General features: G+C 50.6%; 1 protein-coding gene across 1 annotated transcript in view; it reads left to right on the top strand.

Annotated features, from left to right (window-relative positions):
- Positions 1 to 13355, top strand: part of STK10 (serine/threonine kinase 10) — a 128827-nt gene that overhangs the window by 51261 nt on the left and 64211 nt on the right. The window contains exons 3-4 of the mRNA XM_006053696.4: positions 1316 to 1364; positions 8278 to 8427. Coding sequence (XP_006053758.2) covers positions 1316 to 1364; positions 8278 to 8427 — 199 coding nt within the window. The remainder of the gene's footprint in view (positions 1 to 1315; positions 1365 to 8277; positions 8428 to 13355) is intronic.

The raw sequence follows: 13355 nt of genomic DNA, 5'->3' as shown, positions 1-13355 counted from the left end.
AGGGGTAGCCTGTACCCTAAATATAGCTCAGAGGTGGGGCCCAGCTAAGAGGAACAGCATCAGCAGCTCCATCTTACAGCTGAGAAAACAGGCTCTCAAGGTTGAAACGACTTGCCCAAGGCCACAACTAGTGAGCGGTGGGCTTGGGACTTGGGTCCAACCAGGCATCACCACATCCTCATATTTACAGTGCCAGGAAGCCTCTGGAAAGTCAACTACAAGTTAGGAGGCCTCGTCGAAACACTGAAGCAGCTCCTCCCTCCTATGGATGGAGAGCTGGCTCTGGCCTGAGAGCTGGCCCTGGCCCAGTGAGGTCACGGCTGAGGTTTTCTTTTCTATTTAGAGCGACAGGCCTTCTTGAGCACCCCTCAGGCACTGTGTCTGACCCTGAGCTGGAGGAGATGCTGGGAGTGCCTTGAAGTTTGCGTCACTTTCTGCCTTCCCCACCCATCTCTACCTGCACTTTAAAAAAAAGAGAAAACGTCTTCCTGTATATGATAGGAGCCCAGAGTGGGCCAGAAAGAGTGAAGATGGGAGTAGACCGGGGAGGGGGCCTGTGTCAGCACCCCGGCACTTGTGGCTCTGATTGGCTTTTCCAATTTGCTGCACTGGGCTGGCGCCTGAAGGCCCGTATCAGGTGGTTCTCCCAGGGCCTGCTACCTGTTGGATGTGTGTTGAGTGAATGCATGAATGACCTGGAGGTTAGGAAAACCTGCTTTCCATTCAGGAGCCACTAGACAACCTGTGTGGCCTTGGTCAATTACAGCTCCTTTCTGGGCTTTGATTTCTCTACCTGAGCTGGGCTTCAAGGACCTGATGTTCTGATACTCCAGGCTCTGGGTGATGGAGAAGAGTCAACAGACAGGTGCTGGAGTCCCAGGAGGACTTGGCCAGCTTCTGTGTGGCTGGGAGGTGTCCTCTGAGACCTGGCTTTGGATTGTAAGAAGCAGGGTGCCTGGCGGGTGGGGGTGAGTGAGCAGACAGGGCCGATCAGAGGAGAAGGGAAGGATGTGGGCTTGGCTGAAAAGGCTGTTCACTGAAGCTGCGGGTTTCCATGGTGACTTGGTTTTTTTTTTCCTTGAAAAGTGAAGTGCCCAAGTAATTCCTGGGTGTGAGAGCCTCCTGTAAGAACTGATGTCAGGTTCCAGGGGTGTGGGGGCAGACTGGACAAACCCCTGGGCAGGAGGGAGAGGGGCCGAAGAGCAAATGCGTCAGGTGCTAGCAGACCTATCTGATCAGGGCCGGCCCTGGAGAGGCTCCCGATTCGTGGGCTGGGCACTGCTGCTCATGTTACTTTGCCTTGTATTTTCTGCAGATTATGATCGAGTTCTGTCCTGGGGGAGCTGTGGATGCCATCATGCTGGGTGAGTCATTTCTTTTTTTTTTTTTGGCCTCTCTGAGTGGCTTGCAGGATCTTGGTTCCTTAACTAGGGATTGAACTTGTGTTCCCTGCAGTGGAAGCATGGAGTCCTAACCACTGGACGGCCAGGGAAGCCCCTGGGTGAGTCTTCCTTGATGCAGGGCGGTGGTGCTGGGGTCAGCTCTGTTGAGCACTGGGATCCATCACTTCCCTACCCCTGTAATGCCCATGGCCTGTTTGAGTACCTTCCCACTCTGTCCGCATCTGGGAGCAGGGGTTGGGTTACTGGAGAGGATGCAGGATACTCAGAAGACCAAAACTCCTCGTTCAAAGAGCCATATGTCCTTGAGTGGATCACTGGCTCCCTCAAGCTGTCCGGATGTAAGACAGGTGCGCTGCCCCCTTGCCGAAACCAACAGCACTTGTAGGAGGTGAAAATGAGACCCCTGAGAGAGGTTCTTTGAAAAGCAGGGATCTCCAACCATTTTCTCTCAGTTCTCCTGATGGAACTAACTGGTCCAGCCCCAGGTGGTTTGCTCTCTGATGGTGGCAGCTTGAAGAAACAGTGCCATTACTGTTTTAGAAATCCAGGTGGGATAAGAGAAGCTGGCATGGGGAGAGCTGGCCCAGTGAGAGCCAGGTCGCAGCTGCAGCTCTGTGGCCAGGGGTTGACTCTCTCACAGATGCCTGCCCTGCTCAGAGGGCCTTTCTACCCCAGGTTGTCACCCATCGCCTTGCAGAGCTGTGTAGAGGGATGAGCCTGGTTTCAGGGCCCAGGGTTCCTGAGGGCCATCCCAGGTTCCTCGGCTTGGTGGCTGTGGGCACTGGGCTGGCCCCTTTACAGCGTGAGGGGAGCATGCGTCCAGCACATCACTGTATGGCCGCTTTAGTTTGTTAAGGCCAGTGCTCGTTCTGATCCTGCTGGCCGTGACTTGCTAGCTGTTACACATTTTTGGCTCTCAGCTCTCCTGCAGAGCAGAAGGATGAGGCTCGGGTTGGGATATGATTTCAAAGGGGACTTAGGCTCATCTCCAATGTTGCAACTTTTTTTTATTAGGAAGAAAGTATTCATGTATTGCTATGTAATCAAAAATTTACCTTAAAAATTCACCATGCTGTGTGATTCCAATTATATGCCTTTCTAGAAAAAGATGAAACTATAGGAACAGATCTAATTAGTGATTGCTTCGTGGCTAGAGTTGGGGGGTGGAAGGGGGACAGTGGGGAATTTTGGGGAGTGATAGAAGTATGTATTCTGTATCTAAACTGTGGGACTGTTGGTGTGACCACATACAGTTGCCAAAATTCACAGAACTGTACACCCAAAAAGGCGAATTTTACTGTATGTAAATTGTATCTCAATAAACTGGACTTTAAAAATGTGTCATAGGGACTTTCCTGGCCATCTAGCGCTTAAGACTTCACCTTCCGGTTCAGTCTCTGGTTGGGGAGTCAAGATCTCACATGGCTCCTGGCCAAAAACACCAAAACATAAAACAGAAGCAATATTGTAACAAATTTAATAACAAGGCTTTTAAAAATGGTCCACATCAAAACAAAAAAAATTTTTTTAATTGCGTTATGTCTGTCTGCCTCTTTGGATCATTATAAAGCTTTCATGAAATAACGCACCCAATCCTTGTGCTGGTGCGTTGTAAAGGCTCAAAAAATGGTGGCGTTGAGGTCATCCTCCTCCTCCTCCTCCTCCTCCTCGCTTTGATTTTTCCTGTTTCATCTATGTAAGTAAATCAGACATGAGCCAGGTACTTTTTTTTTTTTTCCAGGTACACTTTTGACATTTAAAAATTTGCTACAGACAGTCCAGCATAATCTCAGGACCAGCGTAATGGTCATCACCTTTTCTTGATTGTGTTCCATGCTGAGACATTAACATGCTTTATCTCTGAGCCCTGCCTTCATGTCCTCCTCATTCCATTTTACAGACCAATAATGAAGATGTAGGGAGATAGAGTGACTTGCCAGAAATCACACGGCCAGTAAGAGGCAGTGCCCAAGTTCAGGCACAGTCTGTGTGGCCCTAAAGTCCTCACAGACTCTGATCTTGGACCGCGGCTGGGGGAGATGCAGGGATCGAGGACGAGGCTGCAGGGAAGGAGATACGGACCCAGAATGATCCCTGGTTCAGGAGCCCTGCTCTGGAGCCGGGCTTCCCAGGACACTGCAGACAGCGCCTCCACCCTGGCTGGCATATTTGTTTTTACTGAGCCTGAGGGATCTGACCGTGGGGATTCCTCCAGGCGCTGCAGGGGGACCTGGAAGCCCAAACCAGAGGGAGGCCTCAATGCAGTGCTCTTGCCCACCAGCCTGGGAGCCTTCAGCCTGAGGGCTGAGCAGGCAGGACTGCAGGGCTGGCCTCAGCCCAGGGAGCTTGGGCAGGAGCAAGAACTAAATAATCACAGACTGCCCTGGTCTGTCTTGGGTGGCCCTACACCATGAGTCATGGTGGAGACTTCTTACAAAACGTGGTCCACTGGAGAAGGGAATGGCAAACCACTTCAGTTTTCTTGCCTTGAGAACCCCATGAACAGCATGAAAAGGCAAAAAGATAGGATACCGAAAGATGAACTCCCCAGGTCGGTAGGTGCCCAATATGCTACTGAAGATCAGTGGAGGAATAACTCCAGAAAGAATGAAGAGACAGAGACAAAGCAAAAATAACACCCAGTTGTGGATGTGACTGGTGATGGAAGTAAAGTCCGATGCTGTAAAGAGCAATATTGCATAGGAACCTGGAATGTTAGGTCCATGAATCAAGGCAAATTGGAAGTGGTGAAACAGGAGATGCCAAGAGTGCAAACATCGATGTTTTAGGAATCAGTGAACTAAGATGGACTGGAATGGGTGAATTTAACTCAGATGACCATTATATCTACTACTGTGGGCAGGAATCCCTTAGAAGAAATGGAGTAGCCATCGTAGTAAACAGAAGAGTCCGAAATGCAGTACTTGGATGCAATCTCAAAGACAACAGAATGATCTCTGTTCATTTTCAAGGCAAACCATTCAATATCACAGCAGTCCAAGTCTATGGCCTGACCAGTAATGCTGAAGACGCTGAAGTTGAACAGTTCTATGAAGACCTACAAACCTTCTAGAACTAACACCCAAAAAGGTGTCCTTTTCATTATAGGGGACTGGAATGCAAAAGTAGGAAGTCAAGAGATACCTGGAATAACAGGAGTTTGGCCTTGGAATACAGAATGAAGCAGGGCAAAGGCTAATAAGAGTTCTGCCAAGCGAACACACTGGTCATAGCAAACACCCTCTTCCAACAACACAAGAGAAGACTCTACACATGGACATCACCATATGGTCAATACCGAAATCAGACTGATAATATTCTTTGCAGCCAAAGATGGAGAAGCTCTATAGAATCAGCAAAAACAAGACCAGGAGCTGACTGTGGCTCAGATCATGAACTCCTTTTTGCCAAATTCAGACTTAAATTGAAGAAAGTAGGGAAGGCCACTAGACCATTCAGGTATGACCTAAATCAAATCCCTTATGATTATACAGTGGAAGTGACAAATAGATTCAAGGGATTAGATCTGATAGATAGAGTGCCTGAAGAACTATGGATGGAGGTTCATGACATTGTACAGAAGGCAGTGATCAAGACCATCTCTAAGAAAAAGAAATGCAAAAAGGCAAAATGGTTGTCTGAGGAGGCCTTACAAATAGCTGAGAAAAGAAGAGAAGCTAAAGGCAAAGGAGAAAAGGAAAGATATACCCATTTGAATGCGGAGTTCCAAAGAATTGCAAGGAGAGATAGGAAGGCCTTCCTCAGTGATCAGTGCAAAGAAATAGAGGAAAACAACAGAATAGGAAAGACTAGAGATCTCTTCAAGAAAATTAGAGATACCAAGGGAACATTTCATGCAAAGTTGGGCGCAGTAAAGGACAGAAATGGTATGGACCTAACAGAAGCAAAAGATATTAAGAAGAGGTGGCAAGAATACACAGAAGAACTATACAAAAAAGATCCTCATGACCCAGAAAACCACAATGGTGTGATCACTCACCTAGAGTCAGACATCCTGGAATGTGAAGTCAGGTGGGCCTTAGGGAAGCATCACTACGAACAAAGCTAGTGGAGGTGACAGAATCCCAGTTGAGCTATTTCAAATCCTAAAAGATGATGTTGTAAAGTGCTGCACTCAATATGCCAGCAAATTTGGAAAACTCAGCAGTGGCCACAGGACTGGAAAAGGTCAGTTTTCATTCCAATCCCAAAGAAAGACAATGCCAAAGAATGTTCCAACTACCGCACATTTGCACTCATCTCATACTCTAGGAAAGTAATGTTCAAAATTCTCCAAGCCAGGCTTCAATAGTATATGAACCGTGAACTTCCAGATGTTCAAGATGGATTTAGAAAAGGCAGAGGAACCAGAGATCAAATTGCCAACATGCTTTGGATCATCGATAAAGCAAGAGAGTTCCAGAAAAAACATCTACTTCTGCTTTATTGACTACACCAAAGCCTTTGACTGTGTGGATCACAACAAACTGGAAATTTCTTAAAGAGATGGGAATACCAGACCACCTGACCTGCTTCCTGAAAAATCTGTATGCAGGTCAGGAAGCAACAGTTAGAACTGGACATGGAACAACAGATTGGTTCCAAATCGGGAAAGGAGTACGTCAAGGCTGTATATTGCCACCCTGCTTGTTTAACTTCTATGCAGAGTACATCTTGAGAAATGCTGGGCTGGAGGAAGCACAAGCTGGAATCAAGATTGCCGGGAAAAATATCAATAACCTCAGATATGCAGATGACACCACCCTTATGGCAGAAAGCAAAGAAGAACTAAAGAGCCTCTTGATGAAAGTGAAAGAGGAGAGTGAAAAAGTTGGCTTAAAATTCAACATTCAGAAAACTAAGACCATGGCATCTGGTCCCATCAGTTCATGGCAAATAGATAGGGAAACAATGGAAACAGTGAGAGACTATTTTTGGGGGCTCTAAAATCACTGCAGATGGTGACTGCAGCCGTGAAATTAAAAGATACTCCTTGGAAGAAAAGCCATGACTAACTATTAAAAAGCAGAGACATACTTTGCCAACAAAGGTCCATCTAGTCAAGGCTATGGTTTTTCCAGTAGTCATGTATGGATGTGAGAGTTGGACTATAAAGAAAGCTGAGTGCCAAAGAATTGATGCTTTTGAACTGTGGTATTGGAGAAGACTCTTGAGAGTCCCTTGGACTGCAAGGAGAATCAACCAGTCCATCCTAAAGGAGATCAGTCCTGGGTGTTCACTGGAAAGACTGATATTGAAGCTGAAACTCCAATACTTTGGCCACCTGATGCGAAGAGCTGACTAATTGGAAAAGACCCTGATGCTGGGAAAGATTGAGGGCAGGAGGAGAAGGGGACGACAGAGGATGAGATGGTTGGATGGCATCACTGACTCGATGGACTTGAATTTGAGCAAGCTTTGGGAGTTGGTGATGAACAGGGAGACCTGGCATGCTGCAGTCCATGGGGTCGCAAAGAATTGGACACAACTGAGCGACTGAACTGAATTGCCCTGGTTGTTCTGCAGTAGAGTCCAAGCTTCCAGTGCAGGAGTGTGGGTTTCTATGATCCCACTTGCCCCTTGGCATGCCCAAAATATTTTTAAAAGAAATAAATAATCATGATGGCTCACAAAGCAATGAGCATGGGATGTCATCCTTGACTATTCTCATGCTCTTCCTCCCACTGCACCCACCAGTTGCACACCCTGTCATTCCCACCTCCCTGTCAGGAATCCTTCCTCTGTGAAGCCTTGGCCACCACGTAGCCCTCCTGGACTACCATGTGGCTGCCAGCTAAGCCCCTGCCCACTCTTGTTCCCCTGCAAGCTCTTCACTTGCTGTGCCAGGAGGAATTTTTTAATGCAAAGCTCAGGTTGTATCTCTGTCCCTCTCAGAACCTCTCCTGCACTGCCCATTGGATTTCAAAGAAAACGCAGCCTCCACATCTCCTGCCGACCTGTATCCTCCACTTCTCCATGCGGGGAGGGGAGGGTCCTTTGCACTTGCTGTTCCCCCTGCTGGAATACTCTTGTTTGCGCTCCCCACCTGCTCAAAGAAGACAGCCCTGCCATCTCTCAGTGGGCACTGTGTTGTATGTAGAGTGTGTGTGTCTGTGTGTGTTGTGTCTGTGTGTGCGCTCGTGTGCATCCGTGGCTCCAACTCGTGCCCCAGAGGCTTTTGGCGATGGCCCCTCTCCTCCCACATCTTGTGCCCCACCATCACCAGCAGCCTGTGTACCGTTTTTCAGCACCAGCTCCTGTCGCCTCCAGGCCACTCTTTTGGCTGGTTCCTTGACCTGGAATGCCCTGGAGCCACCTTTTCTCCTCTCAAACATCTGTTCTTCCTTCAGGACACAGTGTGAATGCCTCTTCCTCTGGGGAGCCTCCTGACTCCCCAGGTAGAAGGGGTTGCTGCCCTCCCTCGCCCCCACGCCCACTGTGTTCAAAGCACTGCTCGTCATTTCCATGCCTCTCTGAGACCCTGCACCTAGCACGGAGCCTGACCCTCAGGACCTGCTCACGGAACGGGTCTCTGCCCTTCAGAAGGGTTGTGTTTGTGAACCTGAGTTCTGAAGCCCAGCTGGCTGTTTTCAGTCTCAGATCTGTGACCCTACTGTGTGACCCTGAGCAAGTGACTTGACTTCTCTGAGCATCAGTCTCCTCACCTGTGAAATGGGGTAACAGCTGTGCCTGTCCCATAGGGTTACTGTGAGCCCAAAGCAGGTGGTGTGTAAAGTGCTTGGCAGGGTACCTGGTGTACAGTAAGGGCTCAAGCACGTTGGTGGCTGGTGTGCTTCTGTGCCTGCGGGAGCCTGACTGCAGTTGCCTGCACTGAACGCTTGCTGAACTGACATGTTCTCCTCTCTGTTTGCAGAGCTGGACAGAGGCCTCACCGAGCCCCAGATTCAGGTGGTTTGCCGCCAGATGCTGGAAGCCCTCACCTTCCTTCATGGCAAGAAGATCATCCACCGGGACCTGAAAGCCGGCAACGTGCTCATGACCCTCGAGGGGGACATCAGGCTGGGTAAGGGGCGTCTCGGGCGAGGTGGGAAGGCAGAGCCCCGCACCGCCCACCTGAGGTTTGGGCCCAGCCTCTGTGGACAGGAGGGAGTGTGAGTCCGCACTCCCATGGGATGCTGAGGTCCTTCCAGGTCTGTCCCCATCCAGCGGGGCACAGTTCCCATTGTGGCTGCATCTAACCCAGGGTTCTCAACTGGGGGAGAGTTGTCTGGAGACATCTCTGATTGTCACAACTAGGGGTGGGGAGAGACCCCTGGAACCTGGTCTGTGGAGGTGATGGGGGCCCAGCATCCTGTAGCACGCAGTCAGCCGCTCACTGCCAACCATGATCTCGTCCACGGGCTGGCAGCACCTCAAGGAGGCACTGGTCCAACCCCTTTTGCTCCTGCTTCCGATAGAGAGAATTTGAGGGGAAGTGACAGATGGAGGTCCATTTGCAGGTGGAAAATAGTACATCAGGGGCATATATCGAAACCTTATTTTTTTATTTCATTATGAATCCCTTCTCTTTGTTTTTTTCCAACTGTAGTAAAATATACATAGGGTTACCAGATGACACAGCGGTAAAGAATCCACCTGCCAATGCAGGAGACGTGGGCTCGACCCCTGGGTTGGGAAAATCCCCTGGAGGAGGAACTGGCAAACCCACTCCCATATTCTTGCCTGGAAAACCCCATGGACAGAGGAGCCTGGCAGGCTACAGTCCATGGGGTCACAGAGAGTTGGACCCACTGAGCAACTGAGCACACACACAAAATGCACATAACATAAAATTTATCGTCTTAGCTATCTGTCAGTGTCTAGTTCAGGGGCATGAAGTGCACCCACACTGCTGGGCAGCCGCCACCGTCACCCGTCTCCGGGACTTCGTCCTCTGCCCGAACTGTGCCCATTAAGCAGCGTCCCTGCCCGCTCTCTCCTCCAGGTCTCTCTGCATATAACTGCTCTACAAGCGCAATCATTTGTGTTCTCGTGACTGGCTTATTTCTCTTAGCACAATGTCCTCAAGGTCCGTCCACGTGGTAGCATGTGTCAGAACTTCTTTTTATTTTTAATACGTTTTTAAACCAAAATAACACATGTCTGGGAGAAGGCAGTGGCAACCCACTCCAGTACTCTTGCGTGGCAAATCCCATGGACGGAGGAGCCTGGTGGGCTGCAGTCCATGGGGTCGCTAAGAGTCGGACACGACTGAGCGACTTCACTTTCACTTTTCACTTTCACGCACTGGAGAAGGAAATGGCAACCCACTCCAGTGTTCTTGCCTGGAGAATCCCAGGGACGGGGGAGCCTGGTGGGCTGCCGTCTATGGGGTCGCACAGAGTCGGACACGACTGAAGCGACTTAGTAGTAGCAGCAACACATGTCTGTGTCCTCTGCTTTACTACCTCCTTTCCCTGTCCCCACCGCCGAGACAATAGCTTTTAACTCTTCCCGCATCTACTCCTTCACTATTGTATAAATGCCTATAATGCTGTTTTTTAAAGCAATGATTTTCATTGTTTGATGAAAAAGCTCTGTGTGTTTGTTATAGAAAATGCACACAGTGCAGGAAGGTTTAAAGGGGAAGTCAGAAAGTGCGTGCAGTCTCACCCTCCAGACCTTGGCCCTGAGGGTCATCCCAGTTACCTCTGCCTGCCTTGTCCGTAGAAGGATGTGCGGATAGAGAGGATTTAGGGGGTGATATTAACAGTAGAGAGATGGCAATCTCTTGACTACATTCACCTCTACTTTCTACTGACATCCTCCTCTGAGAATAAATAGTTCATTCACCTGCAGCCGCTCCTCTTGCTCAGCCCTGAGCTTCCCACTCAGAAGTGTCATTGTGTGCGGTTTCTCTAGCAGCTCCCTGCGTCTCCTCCTTTCTTTGTGTCTGGCTGTGCTGGGGCTTGGCTGTGGCACACAGGGTGCTCGTTGCGGTGTGCGGGCTCCTCTGGTTGAGTTGCACGGGCCACAGGGCGGGCAGGCTCGGTAGTTGGAGTGCTCAGGCTTGGTTGCCCTGGGTTATGTGAAATCTTAGTTCCCTGAGTAGGGGTTGAACTCATGTTCCCTGCATTGGAAGGCAGATTCTTAACCACTGTACCACCAGGGAAGTCCCTACCTTCGTCTCTTTAAGGAACATTTTAATTATGTCCATAAGAACCTGCAGCACCAGCGAGCCCCTGTGATAGAGAACCGCAGCAATAATCAGGATTGGCACAGAAACAGCACGGCTCCTTCATCCCCACTTTGAGGACTCCAAAGCTCAGAGACGGGGAGGGCCTGCAGCAGACCTGCTGAGGACAGAGGCGGGGCCGAGCCCAGGCCACTGCTTACCTCCCGGCTCCCCCACCTCTGGGAGCCGAGAGCTGGAGGTCTTACATGAGCAACGCAAGACCAGTGGGTTCTCAGATTTAGTACTTCTTGGTCACCTGGTAGGCTTCTGAGTCTCAGCTTGCTGGGTACATCTCTTGGGGTTTCTGTCTGTGGAGGGGGCCAAAGAACCTGCGTTTCTCATAAGCTCCCAGCTGATGCTGCCGATCCGAGGGACCACACTTTGAGAACCTCAGCTCTGAACCCTCAGGAACCAAAGCCTGGTCAGTGGTAGCATCAACATTACCTGGGAGCCTGTTAGAAGTTCTCTGTCCCCAAGAGGGTAGGGTTGGTGCTCTCTTGAAGTGAGCTGTGTGAGAGGGCTTCTCATAACCAGGCATGAGTGAGGCCACACTCAGTTCTGTTCCTGAAGACAAGGCTCCGTGGGACCCTGAGGCCCAGCCCCCATCTGCTTTGGCTGTCTTTCCTCCTGTTTCATCCTCTTAGCTGGAGAGGCTAAGAGCTTGCACCCTGGAGCCTGAGAGTGTGTGTGTGCTTAGTCGCTGTCATGTCTGACTCTTTGTGACCATGGACTGTAGCTCGCTAGGCTCCTCCGTCCATGGGATTCTCCAGGCCAGAATACTGGAGTGGGTGGCCATGCCCTCCTCCAGGGGGTCTTCCCGACCCAGGGATCGATCCCAGTTCTCCTGCATTGCAGGCATGTTCTTCACTGTCTGAGCCACCAGGGAAGGCCAGGGAGACCTGGGTTCAGATCCAAGTCTGCGCCCAGCTCTTTGACCTTGGATATGCATGTCACCTCACCTGCTGCCTGTGGACTTCCTCATCTGTATAACTGAAGTGACGATGAAGGCTCATCCAGAGCTTTGTGATACTGGTTATAAGAAGATAGAGTAAGCTCTCCAGAAAAGCCAGCTATAATTCCTGCTGTTTTGTCAAGTGTCTGGTGTGTGCCAAGTCCTGTCCTGTGCTGGGCTCTGGGGACGGCAGGACAGAGACCCCCGTCCTCCTCCTGCAGGCTTCCCAGGCCAGTGGGGAGACACGGGAGCATCGGGACTGGGGAAGGAGCCGGTGCTGGGGTGCGGGTGTGCAGGGAGGGGTGGCCTGTTCCCCTACCTGGGCCTCAGGGTTGGGTGTTTAGGATTCTAGAGACTTGGTCAGAGGATAGTTTGAGCTGGGTTGTGAAAAGGCAGGTAGGTACTTGCCAGGTAAACCAGCTTGGGCAGAGAGGTCCAGCCTTGTGGGCAGAGGCGCCGAGTAAGGCCCGGTAGGGTATTTTGTGGGGAGTGATGGTAAAAATAATAACACATATGTGTTGGGTCTCTGAAGCATCATCTAGACGCCAGCCATTAGACAGAGTGCTTTCTAGATGTGATCTCATTTACTCAGCACTCCAGGGGACACTTGGGAGAGGGGAGGGGACTGTACCCATCATGGTGTGGCACCAAAGCCCACGCTAGCATGAGATGCTCAGGGTCGGTCCACGGAGGCGAGAAGCAGCAGAGTTTGGACTCGCGTCCCTCTGGCTCCAGCTGCTAGTGGACCGGCTCTGTCAAAGGTGGAGGGAAGGCAGGAAGGGCCAGGTCAGGCAGAGTCTTGGGACGGGAGAGTCTCATGTGCCCTGGGGAATTCAAGGCAAACCTTAGGCTCAGCCTTCAAGAACGTGTCAAACAGAGAAGGCAGGACACACAGAGCCTGGGTCTGCAGCAGCCTGAGGGATCAGCGGGGAAGCTCAGGGTGGAGACAGCAGGCGAGGATGTGCCTGGTGGGGCCTCATTTCCCATGCTGTTTCCCCCACCCCGGCCCTGCAGTCCGGGGGGTGGGGGCACTGACTTCCCGAGCAGACTCCAGAATCCCACCTGGAACCCAGCAGAGATGGGACGTAAGCAGATAGGGGCATCAGCTTTCCCAGTGACTTGGCAGATGCCGCTGAGAAAACCAGGAAGCCAACTAAGGAGGAAGAACAGTTCAGGGGGACTTGAATGTGCGAGTATTTACACAATTACCGCTGGGCCCTGGGAGCTGTGGTGTGGACGCCTGCTGAGACCTAACGTTCTGTTTTGGAAAATCATCCTTCCCCCTGGGGCCGGGAATCTGCAGTCTGGCAAGCAGTGGAGGAAGCTTGGGAGGTGGGGTGGCAGTCTGTCTGCCTCTTCTTGGGCCCCTGGAGGCACCCCCACTCCCCTGCATGGCCTTAAGCAACCCAGGGCTGTGTTAGAGAATTGCTCAGCAGCTCTGCCTCCCAGGCAAGGATGTGGCCTCACTGGAGACACTGTTTGTGCTTCTCAGTGGAACGGGAATAAATGGAAAGCAGCACAGTGAACTGAGCAAAGTGTAGGCCCTAGACACAGACAAGCCTGGTTCAGATCCTGGTTCTGCCACTTCTGAGCTGAATAAACACATTTAACCATTCAGGCCTCAGTCTTCTCATCTGTGCAATGGGTGTAACAACAGAATCTCCCTGCAGAGTTGTGACCTGTGAGCTAAAGCACAAAGTAACTATTACAGGGAAGCTAAGGGTAATGTTCCTCTTGCTGCTAGGCATTTGGTTTCTTTCTCGTGTTAAGTGTTTACTTCTGTCTAGGATTTCAAACTTCCTCTGAATCTCAACTGGATAGTTGC

The sequence above is a fragment of the Bubalus bubalis genome, chromosome 19 (assembly GCF_019923935.1).
Source record: "Bubalus bubalis isolate 160015118507 breed Murrah chromosome 19, NDDB_SH_1, whole genome shotgun sequence".
NCBI classification, from domain to species: Eukaryota; Metazoa; Chordata; class Mammalia; order Artiodactyla; family Bovidae; genus Bubalus; species Bubalus bubalis.
Note: the sequence above shows the minus strand (reverse complement) of the source record. Positions and strands in the feature narration are given on the sequence as shown.